Here is a 21,094-nt window from a genome sequence, read left to right on the forward strand (position 1 = left end):
CGCTGCAGTTTTTGTCACATTAAAAACCGTTTACAGGAATTATGCATTTTTCTTGAATCTACATGTACTTGTCAGTCAATTTATTGAAATCAGACAAAAATTGTATTGGTTCCTTAAAGTAGAAAACTGTACTACATGTATTTGTACAATTATTTTCTGATTAAAATGAAAAAAGAAATTAAAAACAATATTTTTTATTTACATTAACATAGGTACACAGTTCTTTCTGATGTCACGTTCCTTCTTCATCATCTTCCTCTTCCTCCATATCATCTTCCTCATTGTCTTCCCTTGGTTTAGCTGTCAGAATCAGAAAATTTAATTTAAAGTCGGATTTTCAAACAAATAACGTAAGCTCTGTAGAGCTTTTGACACCGACATGATTAGTAAGACATATACATATGGTATTTGCTAGAATTTTCTTTCAGTCGTCTATAAAATAGTGAAACAAAAAAATTCCAATTTTGTGGAGTGTTCATAAAAATCATGTTTGCTACCTACATGAAGATTTCCATCACTTAAGAAGATTTACATATATAAAATATAATACTAAGTTGAATCCAGGGGCCATGAATTTCTAAATTTTAATATAGGCCTTGTTGGTTAATATTTTCATCCAAAAGTAAAGATTTTTGGAGCTACATTTTCCCATCCCATGGCCTCTGACTCACGAAGGCAAAGACCATGAAATTCAAAAATTATGTTCCCCTTTGGTCATATATGCTATAAACCAAATTTGGTTCAACAGTTCCTGAGAAGAAGCTGAATGTGTTTAAAAGTTTATATTTACATTTAGAAATATTTTTCCTTAAGATTTTTTGCAAATTAGAAAAAGTTCACGTTCTCATGAACTACTTGGGCAATCTCCTATGCAGATTTGTCGTTTGTCCCTCTCTCAGACACCTCTTCAATGGGCTCGTGTCAAGATTTTTGACATAACGTATAAAACATAACATTTCAAGGATTATTTCAAATTAAACTAATAGTTTTATTTTTATTTAGTAAATATCTATCTTTAAGGACCCTCTCTACACTGCACCCTATTTTCAGGGTACTTTTGTGTAATTAGACTGACCCACCATTTGACATATAAGTAGAATAAATTGTAATCGGAAATGTATCACATAATTTAATATGAATCCAAGTATTCTAAGCATTATATTAGACCAAGATATAGTATTTGAAAACTTTATTTGCATGTATTTTATCCATTTGAGTAAGCGAAGGCAATTTTTCTTTTCTATTACTTCATTGTCTTTGAAGATTTTTCCTGAATAAAAAAGGCAGGCTCCCTATATTAAAAATGAGTTAGTTAATTTCAAAATATCCTTCTTTATGCTATATAATTTTCTCAAAGTCCAAAAAACATTTTTCATCAGTGTATAGAGGGTCCTTAAGGACTATCATTAGCTCAGACATTTAATTATAATGAATTAAAACAAACTCACTATTTCTCGTGCTTACCACTGTTATATACGCGAGCCAACAACAGAGGTGAATGTATGAGCCGATGGTAGAGAGTGCTACTTGGGATGAATAAGAATATTTCCAATGTGATTAAAGTAAAAAAAATAGTGCAAACTTTTTTTTTCTCAAAAATGATCGTTGAATGTCAAAAGTATGTGACAAGTCATCAGAAAAATAATGTAAATATAAGATATGAATTTAAATTTTGAGAATTCATGAGGTTCATGAACTACAACACTTCACGCTTGCATATTTATCATGAAGCACTAACGCGCTTCATGAAATATGCCGGCGTGAAGTGTCGTAGTTCATATCCTCATGAATTCTCAAAAAATAAATTCATCTCTTAAACCAACAAAGCACAATGGGCAGCATATATACAAAGGATAAAAACAGATAGCAATAGGTAACCCAAGTGATTCATGACTTAACCTTCCTCCACAAGATGAGAGCATCAAATTCAGCAGCAGCATTTTAATGACAACATGCAGATTTTCTTCAGTAAAAATGTGATTTAGAATGCATTGGATTGGCTGAATTATTGATATCAATTAGAATGCATTGGATTGGCAGAATTATTGATATCAATTACAATGCATTGGATTGGCTGATTAATTGATATCAATTACAATGCATTGGATTGGCTGATTAATTGATATCAATCAGCTAATCAATGAGATGGAGAGAAAAAAACTCCCTGTCATGCACATGTGTATTACTAACAAGAGGCCCATGGGCCACAACGCTCACCTGAAAATACCTATTGTGGCCCCGCCCTACCCATGGGGATTATGATTTTAACAATTTAAAATCTACACTACCCTAGGATGTTTCCATTTAAGTTTCAGCTTTACTAGCCAAGAGGTTCTTGAGGAGAAAATTTTTGAAGATTTTTCCTATATATTTCAATGTAAAACTTGGATTCTGTATTGTGGCCCCGCCCTACACCCAGGGGTCAAGATTTAAATTCTTTAGAATTTACGCTGCCCCAGGATGCTTCTACAAAAGTCTTAGCTTTTCTGACCAAGTGGTTCTTGAGAAGAAGATTTTTTTTCTACATATTTCAATATAAAAATTGGATTTCCTATTGTGGCCGCGCCCTGCCCCCAGGGGTCATGATTTTAACAATTTAGAATCTACACTACCCAAGGATGCTTCCACATAAGTTTCAGCTTTTCTGGCCTTATGGTTTTTGAGAAGAAGATTTTTAAAGATTTTTTTCTATATATTTCAATGTAAAACTTGGATTCCCTATTGTGGCCCCGCCCTTCCCCCGGGGGTCATGATTTTTACAATTTAGAATTTACACTACCCCAGCATGCTTCCACATAAGTTTAAGTTTGTCTGGCTAAGTGGTTCTTGAGAAGAAGATTTTTAAAGATTTTTTCTATCTATTTCAATGTAAAACTTGGATTCCCTATTGTGGCCCAGCCCTTTCCCCGGGGGTCAGGATTTTAACAATTTAAAATCTACACTACCCCAGGATGCTTCAACATAAGTTTCAGCTTTTCTGGCCTTATGGTTCTTGAGAAGAAGATTTTTAAAGATTTTTTTCTATATATTTCAATGTAAAACTTGGATTCCCTATTGTGGCCCCGCCCTTCCCCCGGGGGTCATGATTTATACAATTTAGAATTTACACTACCCCAGCATGCTTCCACATAAGTTTCAGTTTGTCTGGCTAAGTGGTTCTTGAGAAGAAGATTTTTAAAGATTTTTTCTATCTATTTCAATGTAAAACTTGGATTCCCTATTGTGGCCCCGCCCTTTCCCCGGGGGTCATGATTTTAACAATTTAAAATTTACACTACCCCAGGATGCTTCAACATAAGTTTCAGCTTTTCTGGCCTAATGGTTCTTGAGAAGAAGATTTTTAAAGATTTTTTTCTATATAATTGAATGTAAAACTTGGATTCCCTATTGTGGCCCCGCCCTTCCCTCGGGGGTCATGATTTTTACAATTTAGAATCTTCACTACCCCAGGATGCTTTCACATAAGTTTCAGCTTTTCTGGCCCAGTGGTTCTTGAGAAGAAGATTTTTTAATGATCCCACCCTATTTTTGTCTTTTCTTGATTATCCCCCCTTGTAAGGGGGTTTGGCCCTTTATTTTAACAATTTAAACTCCCCTTCACTCAAGGATGCTTTGTACCAAATTTGGTTAAAATTGGCCCAGTAATTCTTGAGAAGAAGTTGAAAATGTGAAAAGTTTACAGACGGACGGACAGACAGACGGACGGACGACGGACAACGGGTGATCAGAAAAGCTCACTTGAGCTTTCAGCTCAGGTGAGCTAAAAATTGTTTATGCTGCATAGTATATCAGAAATCCAAGACAATCACCAGTTCATGGGAGTACATGTAATACACAATCTCACCATTGATGCACAAGTTCATGGGAGTACATGTAATACACAATCTCACCATTGATGTACCAGTTACTGGGAGTACATGTAATACACAATCTCACCATTGATGTACCAGTTACTTGGAGTACATGTAATACACAATCTTACCATTGATGTACCAGTTACTGGGAGTACATGTAATACACAATCTTACCATTGATGTACCAGTTACTGGGAGTATATGTAATACACAATCTTACCATTGATGTACCAGTTACTGGGAGTACATGTAATACACAATCTCACCACTGATGTACCAGTTACTGGGAGTACATGTAATTCACAATCTTACCATTGATGTACCAGTTACTGGGAGTACATGTAATACACAATCTTACCATTGATGTACCAGTTACTGAGAGTACATGTAATACACAATCTTACCATTGATGTACCAGTTACTGGGAGTACATGTAATACACAATCTTACCATTGATGTACCAGTTACTGGGAGTACATGTTATACACAGTCTCACCATTGATGTACCAGTTACTGGGAGTACATGTAATACACAATCTTACCATTGATGTACCAGTTACTGGGAGTACATGTAATACACAATCTCACCATTGATGTACCAGTTACTGGGAGTACATGTAATACACAATCTTACCATTGATGTACCAGTTACTGGGAGTACATGTAATACACAATCTCACCATTGATGTACCAGTTACTGGGAGTACATGTAATACACAATCTCACCACTGATGCACCTGTCCCTGGGAGTAATACATATCTCACCTTTAACTGTGACTTTGGGGGGTATAATGGGTTCAGGCCTGTCCGATATCACCTCCCACTTTCCATTGGATGACCACATACCCTCAATTGTTACATAAAATTCTGCCATCTTGTGTCCAAAGAGTTTCTATGATTAAATAAAAAAAGTACAGTGCCATATAAAGGTTTCTTTAGCAGGTGTAAAATTTTGTTTGCTCAGAAGTATGCCAGTAATTTTGGTGGAACTATTTTTGGTGGACTTGGAGTTGCAACACATTGCAAAGAAAGGAATTTCATCTTCTGTACGAGTTTTCAGTACGTTTAATATAAGTTTGAATACCGATTTACGCAAGAGTTTGAATGAAAACCAAAACCATATAACATTTAACAACAGATTGATCAAAGTTATTTTTCTTTTGTTTATTACAAATAGGCAAGGGTGCAAATTTAGAGAATAAAATTTTAGCGGGCTACTACCAAACTGCTAAAATAAGCCAAAGTTAGCACATGCTAAAAATTCCCTCTATACAGTAATATTTTATATCTTATTTGAATAAACAATTCTGGAGGGCTTACTGGTAATAATAATAACTTTGTTAAAATTTCACTTTTTTACCCTTGTTTAAACAAAATTCCTTCCATGGCCACTAATACAAAAGGCCCAAGGGCCACAATGCTCACTTGAGTCACTTTGGACCTGCTGTTCTGCATCAGATTTTTTCCCCATAATACATGTATTCTCTGTATTTTTGATTGCCTTTTGTGGCCACATCCTATACACCAGGACTGTGATTGGAACAAAATTGGATCTACACTACCAGAGGATGCTTCCAAATTAATATGATTCATCATGGATTTGCTCTTGAGGAGTTTTCAAGATTTTTCCCTACATAATCCCTATTGTGGCCCAACCTGACTCCCAGGGGTCATGATTTCATCAATTTAGAATCTAAACTACCTCAGGAAGCTTCCACATACGATTAATCTTTCCTGGTCCAAGGGTTCTTGAGAAGATTTTTTAAAGATTTTTCTTATTTATTTCAATGTAAAACTTTGACCCCTTATTGTTGCCCCATCCTAACACCAAGGGCCATGATTTGAACAATTTAGAATCTAAACTACCTTAGGAAGCTTCCACATAAATTTCATCCTTTCTGTTCCAGTTGTTTTTGAGAAGATTTTTTAATGACCCCACCCTATATTTGCCTTTTCTTGATTATCTCCCCCTGGAGAGGGGCTTGGCCCTTCATTTTTAAAATTTAGAATCCCCTTCACCCAGAAATGCTTTGTACCAAGTTTGATTAAAATTGGTCCAGTGGTTCTTGAGAAGTTGAAAATGTGAAAAGTTTACAGACAGATGGACAGAGAGGCAGACAGATGGTTGGGCAGACACCGGACAACAGGTAATCAGAAAAGCTCACTTGAGCTTTCAGCTCAGTGAGCTAAAAAGCAGACATTAAATTGACAGATAACAGAACTGCTTACCAGAATTCTGGCCTGTTCCGGTGTCAGCACAGTCCCTTTTTCACACACTGTGTGAGGTTTCAGTAAGGTTACCACACCTGTAAGTAATCCAAGAAATTAATGAAGAAAATTCTACAACTGCTCATTGTACATGCTTACAATAAATCATGGTACATGTCAATGACAGACAACATTATAGGAGTGACATGTAGCCCACTTAAATTAGCAAACTCAAAATTTAGTGCTAACTTTAAATGATTAGACCAATCATAATTAAGCAGACTTTAGCATTATAAATGATCTGTATTAGTTTAAATTATTTATTATTTTATGAAAATGCAAACAAGAAGCAGTGTAAAAGTTTTAAAATATGATCACTACTAGAATAAGACTGAAAAGGATGTTACCAACCATGATCCTGGGACAATATAGTACAGAGTGTGTGAGTACTGAGGTCAAACTGATAATCTTGATATTGTTTACTTATAATTACTAAATAATCAGAAACCCTAGTACTGTAACAACAGTACAGTAAAACTCACTTATAAGGAAGACACATGGACTTGAAATTTTACTTCCTTATAATCAAGATCCCTTATAAGGAAGATTGGGTTCAAGGCAACATGCATTTTGAGGGACTTAAGAACCAAATTGTTTGCCTGAGTTTAGGCCAAAAGCAAACAGTTTGGTTTGAGGGATTGGCAAAATGAACTTTGCCCCAAAACCCAGTCAATAAATGTTTTGTTACACCTTTTACTTTTTTGGGACATATCTGGCATCCATGATTTAAATTTCATTTACCCATATTGTAGATCAAACTTGGTCAATTCCATAACTATCGAACACCAACGAATGCAAATAAGGTATAGCTGATCCCGCCCACAGTGTGACGTAAGTGGTCCAATATCTCATTGACAGGTCCAATACCTCACTCGGTGGTCTACCATCGATTTTTGTTTGGACCGCTCAAGAAAACATTGGAAATGTTAAGACTTTTTAAAATATACATTTGTATAAGAAACAATTTTTAAAGGTATAACAAAGTGCAGTCACCTGGGGGATTGTCACATTAAAATCTACATGTTCCTAATCGAACACGCAAGCAATTTATATTTACCTGTGGAGAGCCTCCATTTTTCACCGGGTTTATGTTACCCTGTTTTATACCTCAAATCACCGGACCTTTAAAATATTTGTAAGCCCGTGCTTCAGTTTGGACACGGCAGTCCTGGGAGAAGGACATTTTCAAAACTTCTCAAGATCTGTTTGATTTATCTTATACACATGGAAGACCACTGAGGGTTTTACTTGTTTAGAATTTAGTTGTATGGTCCTGCTTCTCTGAGGTAAGCCTTATTTGTAGGGATGGCAACGAATATTCGAACATTCGAATATTCATTCGATGAGTTGATATTCGAATATGAATTTAAGATTCGAATATTCGGTGTTTTTCAGATTTCATAAAAAGAAGTACTGTGATTAATAAATTTTGATTAGAACAGTGCTGGAATTATCCCTGTTTAATTTACTAGCGATCAATTTCGATCGCCTGGTTTCTTTCACTACTTTCTTAGCTTATAAATCTACTAAATAACATGTATTTTGTTTTGAGTAAGGTGTTAAAGAATTGTACAATAATGCTTTATGTATAATACAAAACGTACTTTCATAGTTTTTATTAGTTAGATACGATCGGATCTAGAATCCAGGACAACAAATGAAATCTAAGAATGTCTAAAAGGCGTGAAGAGTATACTTATCAAATTAAGATTAATTGATCATGAATGAATGTCCGATAGAAATAATCTGTAATTAATATTGTAAAGGGCTTAATTTCAGCATAAATGTGCAAATTACTTGATTATCTCGGGTTGTAGATAATCCTGAACTTTATATTCATTATCGGGATATTAGTTAATTACCTAGGAAAATTGTCTATGAAAATATTTGTTTACATTGTATCAAAGATTATAATCATATCTCTTATCAGGCAAATAATTGTAATTCATTACACGTATTGAAATCTGAACAGTATACCGTTACGACTATCTTGCCTTTTGTAAGACGACTGGTTCCTCAGTTGGAGCTACTATAAATACACGTTTCATTTGTTAAAATTATACTTTTCTACATTTAAATCACTTATTTATTTCAAACATTGACAAATATCAAATGGAATTTCTTATTGTACACCTACAAAAGTCTTCATACAATTTTACTTTCAATATAAGTATACCTACGCTAAACCTTTCATGAGAGTAGGATGATGCATATTTAAGATAAAACAGATTTTATTCATTTTATCGAATATTCGAATATATTCGAATACTTTCATTGAATATTCGAATATGAATTACTGACAAAATTGACATCCCTACTTATTTGTGTTTGTTTTTAATATTTTATAAAGTTGTAAATATCTTAAAACACCCAGATACGGAATTTCTAAAATATGCAACTTTAAGCTATTCCATTTGATATTTTTAAGTTCTGTTATTTATAGTTACTCAAAAATGTTTGAGTCTTAATTGTACGGTGGATTGTTTGTGTCTTTATTTGTCGGTTCTACGTTCTGTAATAACTATTGTATAGTAAAGCATTTATTGCGTTGCACATACTCACGGAGTAAGTTGAATGTCTATATTATTCTGTGTATGATATTTAACAGGTCTCATTCCTGTATAGTAGTGTAGAGATGGCGGCCGGTACCAGTCACATCTCATAGTCTTGAACGCAATATGGACGTGTAACCTCCTCGGCACTGGAGAGGGGGAAGTGTAAACCTTTCTCGGCACTGGAGAGGGGTGTCTGAGCCTCATTAGCGGCAAGAGATTGTAGTGTAGCCTAAACACCGTGTGGAACAAAACCATAGACGTAGTAGACATTCTAGGGACACAGACGACCACACACCAAACCAGTTTATTTTGTTGTATAATATTATTTTGTTAATTAAAATGTAAAGTTAAAATGTAGAAAAGATTTTCTGTTATTTATTTTGGGGAGTTTGGATCACTATTCTCTACGCAAGGTCATTATTTGACAGGGATTACTCATAACCGAGTTCTTTATAACTGTATATGTATAAGATTTGTTTTCACCTTTTTGTAGACAGGTGGGTAGTCCTAGCTGTCGCAGTTGAGGTTCCATGGAATGAGAGAATTCTGGGATAGGTCCCTCATCTAACATCACGGTTTGTTGACACAGATTTCCTGATCTTGCGTAATCTGGCACTCTGTACTCATCAAAGAAACTGCAAAATGAAAATACAATTTCTGATGTAAATATTTGTAACACTGTTATTTATTCCAAAATGTCTACTGAGATCAGTGAGATGTGAATGAATTGAGTAATGTCATTTGATTGACCTTTAAGCTTTTGGCCTTAAGTTAAAAGGGGTCTTTTTTAGGTTAAAGAAATGACCTTAAGTTTCATTGCAAAAGCTTACAGAGAACTAAAGTTATCACCTGAAAACTTTATAGGCAATATATAAATTTCTGACCTTGGTCTTTGACCTTTTGAATTTTACTATTGGTAGTAGAGTCCTGTACACAATTATTTTGCATATTGAGTTTGTCTCCTAGATTCTCAGGGTTAAAAATGATTTCATTTTCAAACAGTGTCCCTTTGGCCCAAGCCTGGGGACAAAACTCTTTACTATAATCATGCAAACAGTTTGCATGCTATGTCCATAAGTAAAGAAGGTTTTCCAAGATGTAATGTATTTTTAATATATGACCATTTAAGCCCCATTCGTGGTTCTGGGATCAGGGTTGATGAATTTCACAAATTTGGTAAAGAGTTTTGTCTTCTAGATGTCCATAATATGATTTTCAAAGGTATAAAGTACTTTTGAATAATGACTTAACTTAGCCTGCCCTAGATTCTTAACCCTGAATTAAAGGTGATGCAATTCGCAATCATTATTATTAATTATTAGTAGAGGATTAAGTGTTCACTATTATCATGCAAACAGTTTGCTAGCCAGATATCCAGGAGCAAATCAGATTTTTGAAGATAAAACGAAAATTACAAACAGATTTGTTTATTAAGTTAGCCCCCCCCCCCCTTTCTCCTTACAGATTACAAAGGTCACTTACCAAGTGAGCAACCACCCTCCTCCCTCCTGATTACAAAGGTTTACTATGAAGTTAACCCCCCCCCACCACCACCACCACCACCACCACTGACTTGGTGTACACAGTATATTAGTGATACCTGAGAACCTCTTTCTTTGATTTGTTGGTGAACAGAAGCCCTGTCTGTCCCCGTAACTGAGAACTGAGTTTGTGAAGATTGTCTTTATATTCATCCTCCTGAGTCCTTCCTAGCGCCAAAGACATCACTTTGTTCTTTCCAAAGTAAAAACTGTAAAAATAAATATATGTATCTGTATGGCAGAAATGTGTCTGTGAATTTGCATAAGCAAGTCCTAGTTATTTTGATTAAGAACTAGTGATTACTTAAAACATATGTACATACATCACATTTAAGTTAATATCAAAATACATGTGTGTACACTGTATGTACTAGAAGCCTTGGGTGAGATTTTAGCTCTACTGGTTGGAATTCACAAAAGCCTGGGAGGAAAAAAAGGTCTTGAACTTTTATCAAATTTTGTCTGCAATTTTTTTGTAAAATCTTTGTAAAAATCCATTCAATACTCCTTTAAAAAGAATTACTATTAATGAAATAGGTGTCAAAATCACTGACTATGCATTTGTAGTAATCATCTTATGTGATCACATTAGGGAGAAAAAATTGTGTCATGAATCAGCAAGCACATGTAATGGAATTCATTTTAGTTTTCAAGTTGACAGTGTTAGATCTTTATTGAAATTTTTTCGGACAAGTGAAGTTGAAGTTCGGACAAGTAAATGTCTTGGTCACTTGTCCGAATGGACAAGTAGGAAAAAAGTTAATGTCAAGCCCTGTATACTGTCCTGTGGATGGAGTGACCATACATCATACTTTCCTGACAAATGAAAGTTGTTGTAAAAGAAAAGTACCATTGAAGACACATTTTCAAACTTTTATGTTTAAAAATCTGTGTAAACAAAAACATGGGTAATCAAAGATTACAAAGCTCATCTCGAGGAATGTTATCTATAAGTGAAGGCAATGTCTCTCATCAGTTGAATGTTCTAGTAGTTTGCATATCTACATGCAACAACCATGCACGTTTGGTCTGGATAGATTTTATAGTTTCTCAGGAATGTTCCAAAAATTTTCACCGTTTCAATCACTGTGAAAATATGTCAGATAATCAAGGTAAGTCAGAAGCTGCAACTGAGGTATGTCTGGTGGTGTTTATCCCTAGATGCATTATCCATGCAACTTTGGTCCAGATAGAGCTTATTGTTATTTGAGAATGGACCTCATCCAAAATGTAGGTCAGATCCAGCATCAGAAGCAAGTCTGGTAGTATACATCCCTAGTTGTATAATCCATGCAATTTTAGTCCAGGTAGGGTTTATTTTACTTTGAAATGGACCTGCTTTGAAAAGTAGGTCAGATACAGCATCCCAAGCAAGTCTGGAGTGTAGTGTGCATCCCATGATGCATCATCCATGCAACTTTGGTCCAGATAGGGCTTATGGTTACTTGGAAATGTAAAAGAAAAGTACCATCAAAAGACATGTTTTCAAACTTCAATGTTTAGAACATCTGTGCAATCAAAAAAAAATGTGGGAAAAAATTGCTATTAGGATTTATTTTTACTAAGATAGGGTAAGAATATTAGAAACCACACAAAAAAAAAATGCCCCAAAAATTGCTTATCAGTCTCATCTTGGTTGTTTCTATTACTTGAGACTTCACTTGTATCAACTGACTTACTGATAGACGGACAGACAGACAGATCAATTACTATAGCGTACCTGCAAAGTCTTGGAGGTTCTAACTAACAGATTTTCTATCCAGTTCTGATGAATATCTTTAAGGTGGGTATTACTTGTGAATGGAGAGTAAGACTCACAATAAATTGTCAAATCTAATTATCTAAGCAACTTCCTATCCAGCTCTTATAATGTCTTTGTGACAGGACAGGACAAAATGGATGGTTAGACTGGGAATTGAACCTGGGATTCCTGCATCACTATTCAGATTCTTTACCACTCAGCTATGCAGGCCAATATCCATGGCCCAAAGCATTACACTCGTCCCTCCTAAAATTGTCTTTTCCTCCAAGAAACTACCAAAGTTCTTATTTGCCCCTGGCAGGAACTTTTACCTGCAAATCCAGGGGTGGTCAACTGCACCAAATCATGTAACAGGAAAGAAGAAAATGAATGGCTGGACCAGGAATCAAACCTGTGACCCCTGCATCACTAGTTTGGTGCTCTAACCCAGGGTTGTGGTTAACTTTTGAAACCTTAGGGGCTATGTGAGCTCCTAACTTTTCAAATTTTACGGGCCCACAATGTGATCCAAGGGCCCACATTATATGATAATTAAAAATAACAAAAATCCTAAATTTTTCTAATTGATTATTTTATTTGTAGCACATGTATTGATATGTTCGCAGTATATGAATTTTTGTCACGTTTTCTCTTTTCTAAAAACTTTGATCCGTTAATATATTCATTATATTGTGTAGTGTTTAACTTACACAACTGAATCGTCTATGGTTTAACAAGGGAGCATATTAAATAATAAATTACATACAACCTGTGATGAAGTTTGATTCCAATCTTTTATTGTAAGCATTTGACAAAATTCTATCTATGAATAATTAGTCTGGATGGTGTGTGTAACAACCATAGTCGATTGTTACAATATTTCTGTTAGAACAATCTCAAACATTTGCTCTAAGACTTGTATCAACAGAGATTTGACTGTTTTGATCTCAGTCACGTATAAGTCTGAATAATATGCTTGTAATATACAATACAAATAACCTAGTAGGTTAGTGGAGCCTTTTCTTAAAAACTGAAAATTCAAAAAATAAAATATAAAACTGAAATGTGATTATGTTCCGGAATAAAATCGTTTGCCATGTGGGTGACCAGATTTTTAATATCTAAAGCAAATTTTACTCGCATTTGCAAGTGGGCCAGTGGTTATCCACAACCCTGTAACCACTGAGGTGCCCAGGCTGATATCCATGACCCAAACCATTACATCTTTAAGTTGAGCATGAGTTTCTTACAGAGAGAGGTAAATTGATTTAAATTACATAATTATACATAACTAACCGACTTCCTATCCAGCTCTGACGAACCTCCTTAAGGTGAGTGTTCCTCATGTTGTGTACAGAGAAGAGGAATATATTCTTATATTTATCGCAGCATGTCTGGATCTACAATACATTGATAATGAGTTATCACAGCATGTCTGGATCTACAGTACATTGATAATGAGTTATCACAGCATGTCTGGATCTACAATACATTGATAATGAGTTATCACAGCATGTCTGGATCTACAATACATTGATACTGAGTTATGGATATACTTCACAATTATGTACTGAAACTAGAATAAAAATTAAATATTAAGTAAACGCATAAAAATTTATTTTCAATAATGTTACCACAAGCATATAAATTCAATTAATTAAACCAAACAATTTACCAAACATATCAGAAAGCTAAGGAATTTTCCACAAATGTGCTAAGTGCAAGGTCTGTAAAATTTTACATTTCTTTTGTGTACTGTAGATTCTTAAATACATTTATAGTGAGGAAATAATTGTTATGTAAATTTTGTGAAAAGCACTTGGGAAATAAAATTACTGGCTTTTGGCAAGTGAGTTAAGGCTAAGTATAGGCGTTTCTATGCAAAGGAGCTAATAAAAACGGAGTTATATCTATTATACAGAAAAAGTTTAAATTCATTTTCTTATATATACTTAGTACCCGCAACATTATGGCCAGTGCACATTACGATGTCATTGTTCTTTACTACTTTAGGTAATAAAACACAACAACAAACAAAATGTGAGACACAAAGTCAAACAAGAACTGAATACTATAGTAGAGAAGCAAAATAAACAAGAGCAGATAACTCTAATCTTCTCTTCAGATGTACTATAAACCCTGGGAAGAGCTCCAATTATCAAACATGGCAGACGAATTGGAAGTGAGTTAAAAAGATCATTTTTTGTACCAGAAGGCACATTCTCAAAAAGAAGTATACTTACATCCTCAATTATCTTCTGTTTAAACTCGAGTCCTTTTCTCTTTGTCTGTGTTAAAGAAACTGAAACAACAGATAAATGTAGGTCAACTTCCTTTAAAATTAAATAACAGTTTTTATCTGCAAATTTAAGATGTTGAACTTTTAGCCATAGGCATTCCTGACTCTTAACTGGTAAATTATATCTATATTGTAAAAGCTAAAACATTTATACAGGGATTTTCCACTCCATTTTGGGAATGGGGCCTGGACCCTTCAAATTGGAAATTTACCAACATTTATTCACTAATTGAAAAATGATATCAAATGATGATTTTCAAGAAATATACACTAATTATAAAATAATATTTTGATCTTTTATTTAATATTCTGAATTTTCAATTAATTAACAACTGTACCTCATCACCAGAACCTTTTAGTCATTCCATTGATTATCAATCCTGACCATGCTTGGTTTACTGGTATTCTGATCCTTTTGAGGTTTTTATAGCTTTTGTACATTTCAATTTTGAACACACGGTTCAGTTTTGGGGGGAAAAAGAAAGGGGTATTGTATTTGGGAATGGGGCATAAATTCAGCCCTACAGTGGAAAATCCCTGTTATTATAGTCTAAATTCATGTATCTATCTTCGAGGGCACAGTCTGTGTCCAATTCTTTTCAACTTTTATTAATATGAGCTGATATGCAAACTCCTATTATTTAACAAAATATGGAGTTTTCTCTAGCACATACAGATTGTTCGAAAGTCAATTCCACCAAGAAATATTCATGAATTATTACTAAGTACCTGCAATCTTGTAACATTTTTGTATTTAATACAATAGTTTTGTTAACCAGGTAAAACATCTCCACTAGCTAAGTATTCAATTTGCATACACTCTTATCCCAGGAGATGAGGGGATACAAATAAGACACTTGGATAGCGAATATGCGGGTAAACTGAATTGTACATATCGATCTGTGGTTTATGTTCAAATTCCAGTTGGTGGTTTAAATTAATAGACAATAACCATAATTATTTAAATTCATACAGTCAGTGAGATCCATCCATAGCATCAATTTGAAAGATATACATATTATACAGGTCTGGTATGATCACTAGATTTAGCTACATAGCTTGAATTACCTACATAGCTCTATATACCAACCTGAAGTAGTTTATTTAGCTACTAAGTCATACTTATTTCTTAAATTAGCATTTTTCTCAGGATGTGCACAAATCGCACTTTGATGCAGTAATAATTTTCAACTTCAATCTCATCTGAAAACAATTCATGAAAGAAACACTCTTGAAATATATTTTTCTGCGCAATATTGCAATCAAAGTTCTAAAAGTTTTGGGGCTATATACAGCAGTTAATTTGTGACCAAACAGTTACTTCTTGAATGAAATAACAAAGAAGATCAGTTCAGGTTAGCTTGATAATTGATTGGTAATTATTCAGCACAATGTGAAATAATCATACTTATCCATGCCTCACCGCACACACAGTGGCGGACAGTTACTTAAACAACAGAAATACATCTTTTGCTTAAAAGTGTTCAAATGCAGCAATGTTTTAACTATTTTTGCTTTGGATTGCTTTTTCAAATATTCCTAGTATAAATATTAGTAGTCATATATTTGTTGTTGTTTTTTTGGTCTATTTTAAATAAACAGTGATAAAAAGCTAAATTGTGAAAAGTTACATTGAAATAGCTAAATAAAGCTACCTGAAGTAGCTAAAGAAAGCTATGGTAGGTAATTCAAGCTACGTAGCTAAATGTACTGATAGTATTGGACCTGATAAAATTCATTTTTAAACATTAAATAAACAGCTGATGTAAATTCCTAATCGAGAAGGATATAAGAAACATGTTGATATTATCAGTATCAGATAAAAATAATCAACTTATGTATATTTACCACAACATACCCTTCTTATCTCGTTTGGATTTTGGCATTTTGACTTCAAATTAGTACACAGGCACCTGCTCTGTCTGCTGTCACACGTGCTTCTGTTTTCTCCCCACTAACCGGAAACTAATAGCATTGTGGGACTGATTTTTCTATTGTTTGCCGGTTTCTCCTTCTATTACACCATAGATGATTAAGCCCCGTGCTCAATAAATGATTTTTAAGTTAGGCGTATAATATTTTAAACAAGAAGAAAGAATTTTCTAGCAGATATCCTTAGGAAAGCATTGTTGCAAAGCGTATCCATCCTTTATAGAATATATCAAATACAAATACAAATATTTATTGACGCAAACACAATTGCAATAATTGGCAAAGGCACGACACATTATAAGAATCATCATATTGTTTATACATAAATATACAATATTTTAGTATAGAATGTGAGGCTATACATAACTATAAATCATACCATCATTTGTATAATAATTATGTAATGCAATCATTTCTAGATACAAGACATTTTTTAATAAGTGAGTGTGTTATTTTCAGTATTTCTGGACAATGGCTATTAAAGCAAAGCTTAACTTTTTGAGTATAAGACATATTTGAGATTTTTCCTTTAAAAATATATCTAACAGGCCCGTAGGAAACAATTTCAGTTGGGGGGGGGGGACACAACCATACATTTTCAGTTGAAGGGGGGTTGGGCACTATCAACTACCAAAAAATCCTTGACGAGCAGAAAAAAAGGTCATCGGGCGTTATTATTGAGGGGGCACAAGCATATATATATATATATATATATATATATATATATATATATATATATATATATATATATATATATATATATAATATATATATATATATATATATAGTAGCTGTGTTTTCTATCGTATTCTATATATATCGGCAATAGTATTGGGGGTGGGGGCACGGACCCCGCACCCCCCCCCCCCCCCGGTTCCTACGGCCATGTCTAATCAGGGACCTATATACTAACGGCTAGTATATAGGTCCCTGGTCTAATCAAGGACCCACAGAGAGGCATGTGACCTAGGCTACACAGAAAATTTTGGATCGTGTGTTTTGTGTACATTGGATGTTTTCCTATGTCAGTTTAAATGCATTAATTAAAATAAAAATCGCTGAAATTAACAGTTTTAACAAATATAATATTTAGACAATACACAAAACACACCATCCTGAAGCCGAGCGCCTTTGATAAAGACAGTGATCGATAATGAGATGATTGCAGAAAATGTATCATATTTGTGAGGGAAAAAATGCATAAATAAATTGATATCCTTTACTTGGTTTTCATGTCCAAGGGTGGGTCTAATTTGGTTTTATTGGAAGGAATTTAAGATAAGCTTTTAAAAAAATAGACCCATCCCCCCGCGACCATAAATTTTCTCCCGAGATCAGGAGATTCCCAGGTCCGCCTATTTATATTCAATCCGGGTTGGTATAGATTTTATAAAGTAAGAATATTAAGTTCCTATTTTATAAATATATACTTTATAAGTCACAACTACAATGTTGAATGGTGTTGACATCCAGAAAAGATACTGACTGCATTATTGCTAAGCGTGTTTCATGAAATAACGAATTCTAAAAAAAAAAAAAAAAAAAAAAAAAAAAAAATGAATACTTACAATTCCTTTACGTATCCAAACTGCGAATTCAGCGCTGCTCATTAAAATCATAAAGCACATACATGACATGTAAAACTGAAGTGGGAGAAGGACGGCGATTTTGGCCGAAATAACAAGATATATTTTGTACGACTATTTCATCCCATATTATTTATGATATCCCAAATGAGAATCCACCATGCTGCTACGACTGAACAAGAGATGATGTCATGTAATGCCCCAGAAAAAAGTGACTTAATTAGAATATCAGTGTATACATCCTACTGATTTTCCACTCTGTAAAAGTAAGTAATTATATGATATTTACCTATTTCCTAAAATTTACTTGAACCCCCCCCCCCCACCACCACCACCACTACCACCACTTAGAGACAAAAAATTACTATGTTTATTCAACCCAAATTTTCAGTGAGGTGGGGAATCTGTGGACTGCTTATGGCCCAGTGATGTCCAGGAAAGTGCTGGGGGGGGGGGGGTAGCCCATCAAAGACTCCTTAGTTTAAGCAAATTGAAGACTTAAGTTTTAATTTAATTTTTCACTTGTGCATTTTTAGAAGAAAAAAAATCGACATATGGTAACGTGCGATTGATATGGGGGATATAGATCTTGCGCTATTTTTGCATGTTAAGTCATGCCGTTTCACACATAATTATCAAATAGTTGTACTAAAATGTGGCCTCAGTCAAAAAGACAAAATAAACACCAGAAACATTATACCAAGTAATGTCAATAAAAAATAGAAAATAGCTGCACACGTCAAGGAAACACGGGTTTAATTTCAAAGACTTACATTGCCAGATTATCGAAACAAATTTATTAAAAAATATTTCTTTAAAAAACCATCCATGTTTAAATTATTGCAATTGTTCAATACAGAGAATTATAAGGATATGTGTAACCTTGGTAAATATATTTATTATAGCATGAGGCGAAGAGATCTTGTAATCCAATAATTGTAATATTTTACTTCTTTTTATTTCATTATTATTTATGTACGTACACTTTGTTCTCCTGTAAATCATCCACTTCTGTACTGTATCCGATTGTATATTGTATTATATTGTATATACTGATAAGCTGTAAAGCTTTAAGTAATAATAAAGAAACGCCATTATCTCTATCATAATTATGGAAAATCAAGCTCTGACAATTTTATTATTTTGAACTGCGCTTGTATAACTATAATTGTATTAATTGTGTACCTGTCATTGCAACATATTTTATCTTTTTCAATTTTTGTGCATAATTCAAAATTGAAAAAAAAAAAACATTTTTTTTTAAAAAACTGAACATGATTTTGATATATATAAATTTTAATAAATCCGTGTCTTGAAATGCAGTTAACCTCCACCACCTAGCTTAACAACCAAGGAATGTGCATGTTTATTGTAAAAAGGTGGACACTATACCGCCATTGAGGCCTGATCCAATCGTAATACAGAAATGATATAACAATAATTTAAAAAAAAATTAAGTACAACCAGGGACCTATATACTAGTGTATAGGTCCGTGGTATAACGACACAATGATTTGTGTAAATTAAAATCTAGTGCTTTTGTTTTTAGTTAATGAACGCACAAATGGTTGTTACGGTCTTGGTATTGGATTCCTCGATATATTAGAATGTTTTAATGAACAGGGGGTTAAAAAAGCATCACAATAAGCCGTTGTATTGTTGATGTTTTATTGTTTTCTGTACATTTTTTATAGTTAAGATTAAGGGAGTTAGTGTACCTTTCAATTTTGTCAATAAATTAAAATATAAACCGTAATACCTCCAATACATCGAGAAAAAATCTTAGATGCAAACTTATTTAGTAAAAAATAAATATTTTTTTCAATTAAATGGAAAAATACATTATTTTCATGTACTTTAAAGAACCCAATTGACATAGTTTTAATTCCTCGAAAATTTTTTTTTCTTAAAGGTTGAATTTTTCCAAATTGGAGAGAATTAGCACATTGCATACTTAATGGTATAAAATAAGAAAGCGTCCCGTAAAGCCCGCCTAGGTCCCATAATTTCTCTTCACCTTCCACCCTCGCACCAGGATTTCAGCAAACTTAAATATATACTAATACTTCTGTGTACTGGGGCCTTAATTTTAACAAACTTAATCTGTGTTACATTGAGATGTTACCAAATGGTTCTTGAATTAAAGGGGAAATGTGAAAAGTTAACAAAGGTACGAAAGGCAAGCTTCAATCCAGGCCCGTAGCAACGGTTTCAAAAGGGGGAGGGAACTTCTCCAAAAAATCTGACAAGCATTTAAAAACCTACACTGACCAAAAGTGTCGCAGTGCTGCGGTGTGTGTGTGTGGGGGGGGGGGGGGACTTCCCGAAATTATCTAACGGCAAGCATTAAAAAAAAAGGGGGGGGGGAAAGCTTATTTACTGGAATTTGCCTGTGCTCGACCTTACGACAACTAAAAGTGGGTAGGGAACCGGCATCTAAAGGAAAAATTACTATACCAAAAGCTATACTCAGAAAAGAGTGGGGGACCTGCAACCCCCCCCCCCCATCCCGCGTTCAACGGGCCTCCAATCAAAATCCTTGGCTCGGGTAGGTGAGCTTAATTAAAAGAAATAAAAGAATCTATAAAGTATATATACGGACTGATATAATTTTTTTTTTTTTCGCTGTAAAAAAGGAATCAATTGATACTCTGATAAAAGAGATAACTTTTAATTGGATCAATTTCTTTCATTCCTTTTTGGAATTGGCAAGTTGAAATGTCTTTTTTGTCCGATTTTGCATCAAAAGCTGCGCTAAAACTATTTCCATTTTACTTACAAAACATATTTCTTCTGCAAAACTCATAAGCGTTCAAGTAACATTGGATACGATCATATGAGTGAAGAAAGGGATTAAAATGCACCATTGTGTCAAAAACATATTAGAACCATTTTGACCTCGAACCGCTCTCAAAAGAAAATTACTTCGATAAGAAAACAAATATTGCTTGCTAATGTGCCAAAATATTTAAACATGTAATAGAAATACTTTCAAAATGTTAAAATCAAAAAGTAAAATAATATTACATTATCAATAATGAGATGCATCACCATAGAAACAAATACGTCATGGCTACCCTTTGCTTTCGAGAGAATCCCCAACAGGTCAAACTTGACGTTCGGAATCCAAGGAAAGATAACTCTCTTCAAAGAAAAAATAGTCCATTAGATATACGAATATGTAATTTATCATTATATACAAAGTTATGTTGTAAATGATTTTCACCTGTATCATATAGATAATCAATCATTCTTATTCGAAAATTCTACTTTTTAAAAGTATTGAGGTGCTTTAATGGATAAGCGAATGAATAAATG

The 21,094-nt window shown here is 34.0% G+C and overlaps 1 protein-coding gene across 1 annotated transcript; it reads right to left on the reverse strand.

The window, feature by feature from the left end:
• Positions 1-178: 178 nt before the first annotated feature.
• Positions 179-16,219, reverse strand: LOC133191058 (mRNA turnover protein 4 homolog). Its single transcript, XM_061326735.1, has 8 exons — positions 16,117-16,219; positions 14,203-14,261; positions 13,256-13,359; positions 10,278-10,427; positions 9,161-9,312; positions 6,084-6,160; positions 4,620-4,746; positions 179-300 (listed from the first exon to the last, which is right to left on the reverse strand). Exons 1-8 carry the CDS (start codon positions 16,142-16,144, stop codon positions 233-235), a joined length of 765 nt encoding a protein of 254 aa, XP_061182719.1. The 5' UTR covers positions 16,145-16,219; the 3' UTR covers positions 179-232.
• Positions 16,220-21,094: the final 4,875 nt, after the last annotated feature.

This window comes from Saccostrea echinata, unplaced genomic scaffold, assembly GCF_033153115.1.
Source record: "Saccostrea echinata isolate AGI-Se365-2 ecotype Australia unplaced genomic scaffold, CSIRO_AGI_Sech_v1 ptg000023l, whole genome shotgun sequence".
Lineage (NCBI taxonomy): Eukaryota > Metazoa > Mollusca > Bivalvia > Ostreida > Ostreidae > Saccostrea > Saccostrea echinata.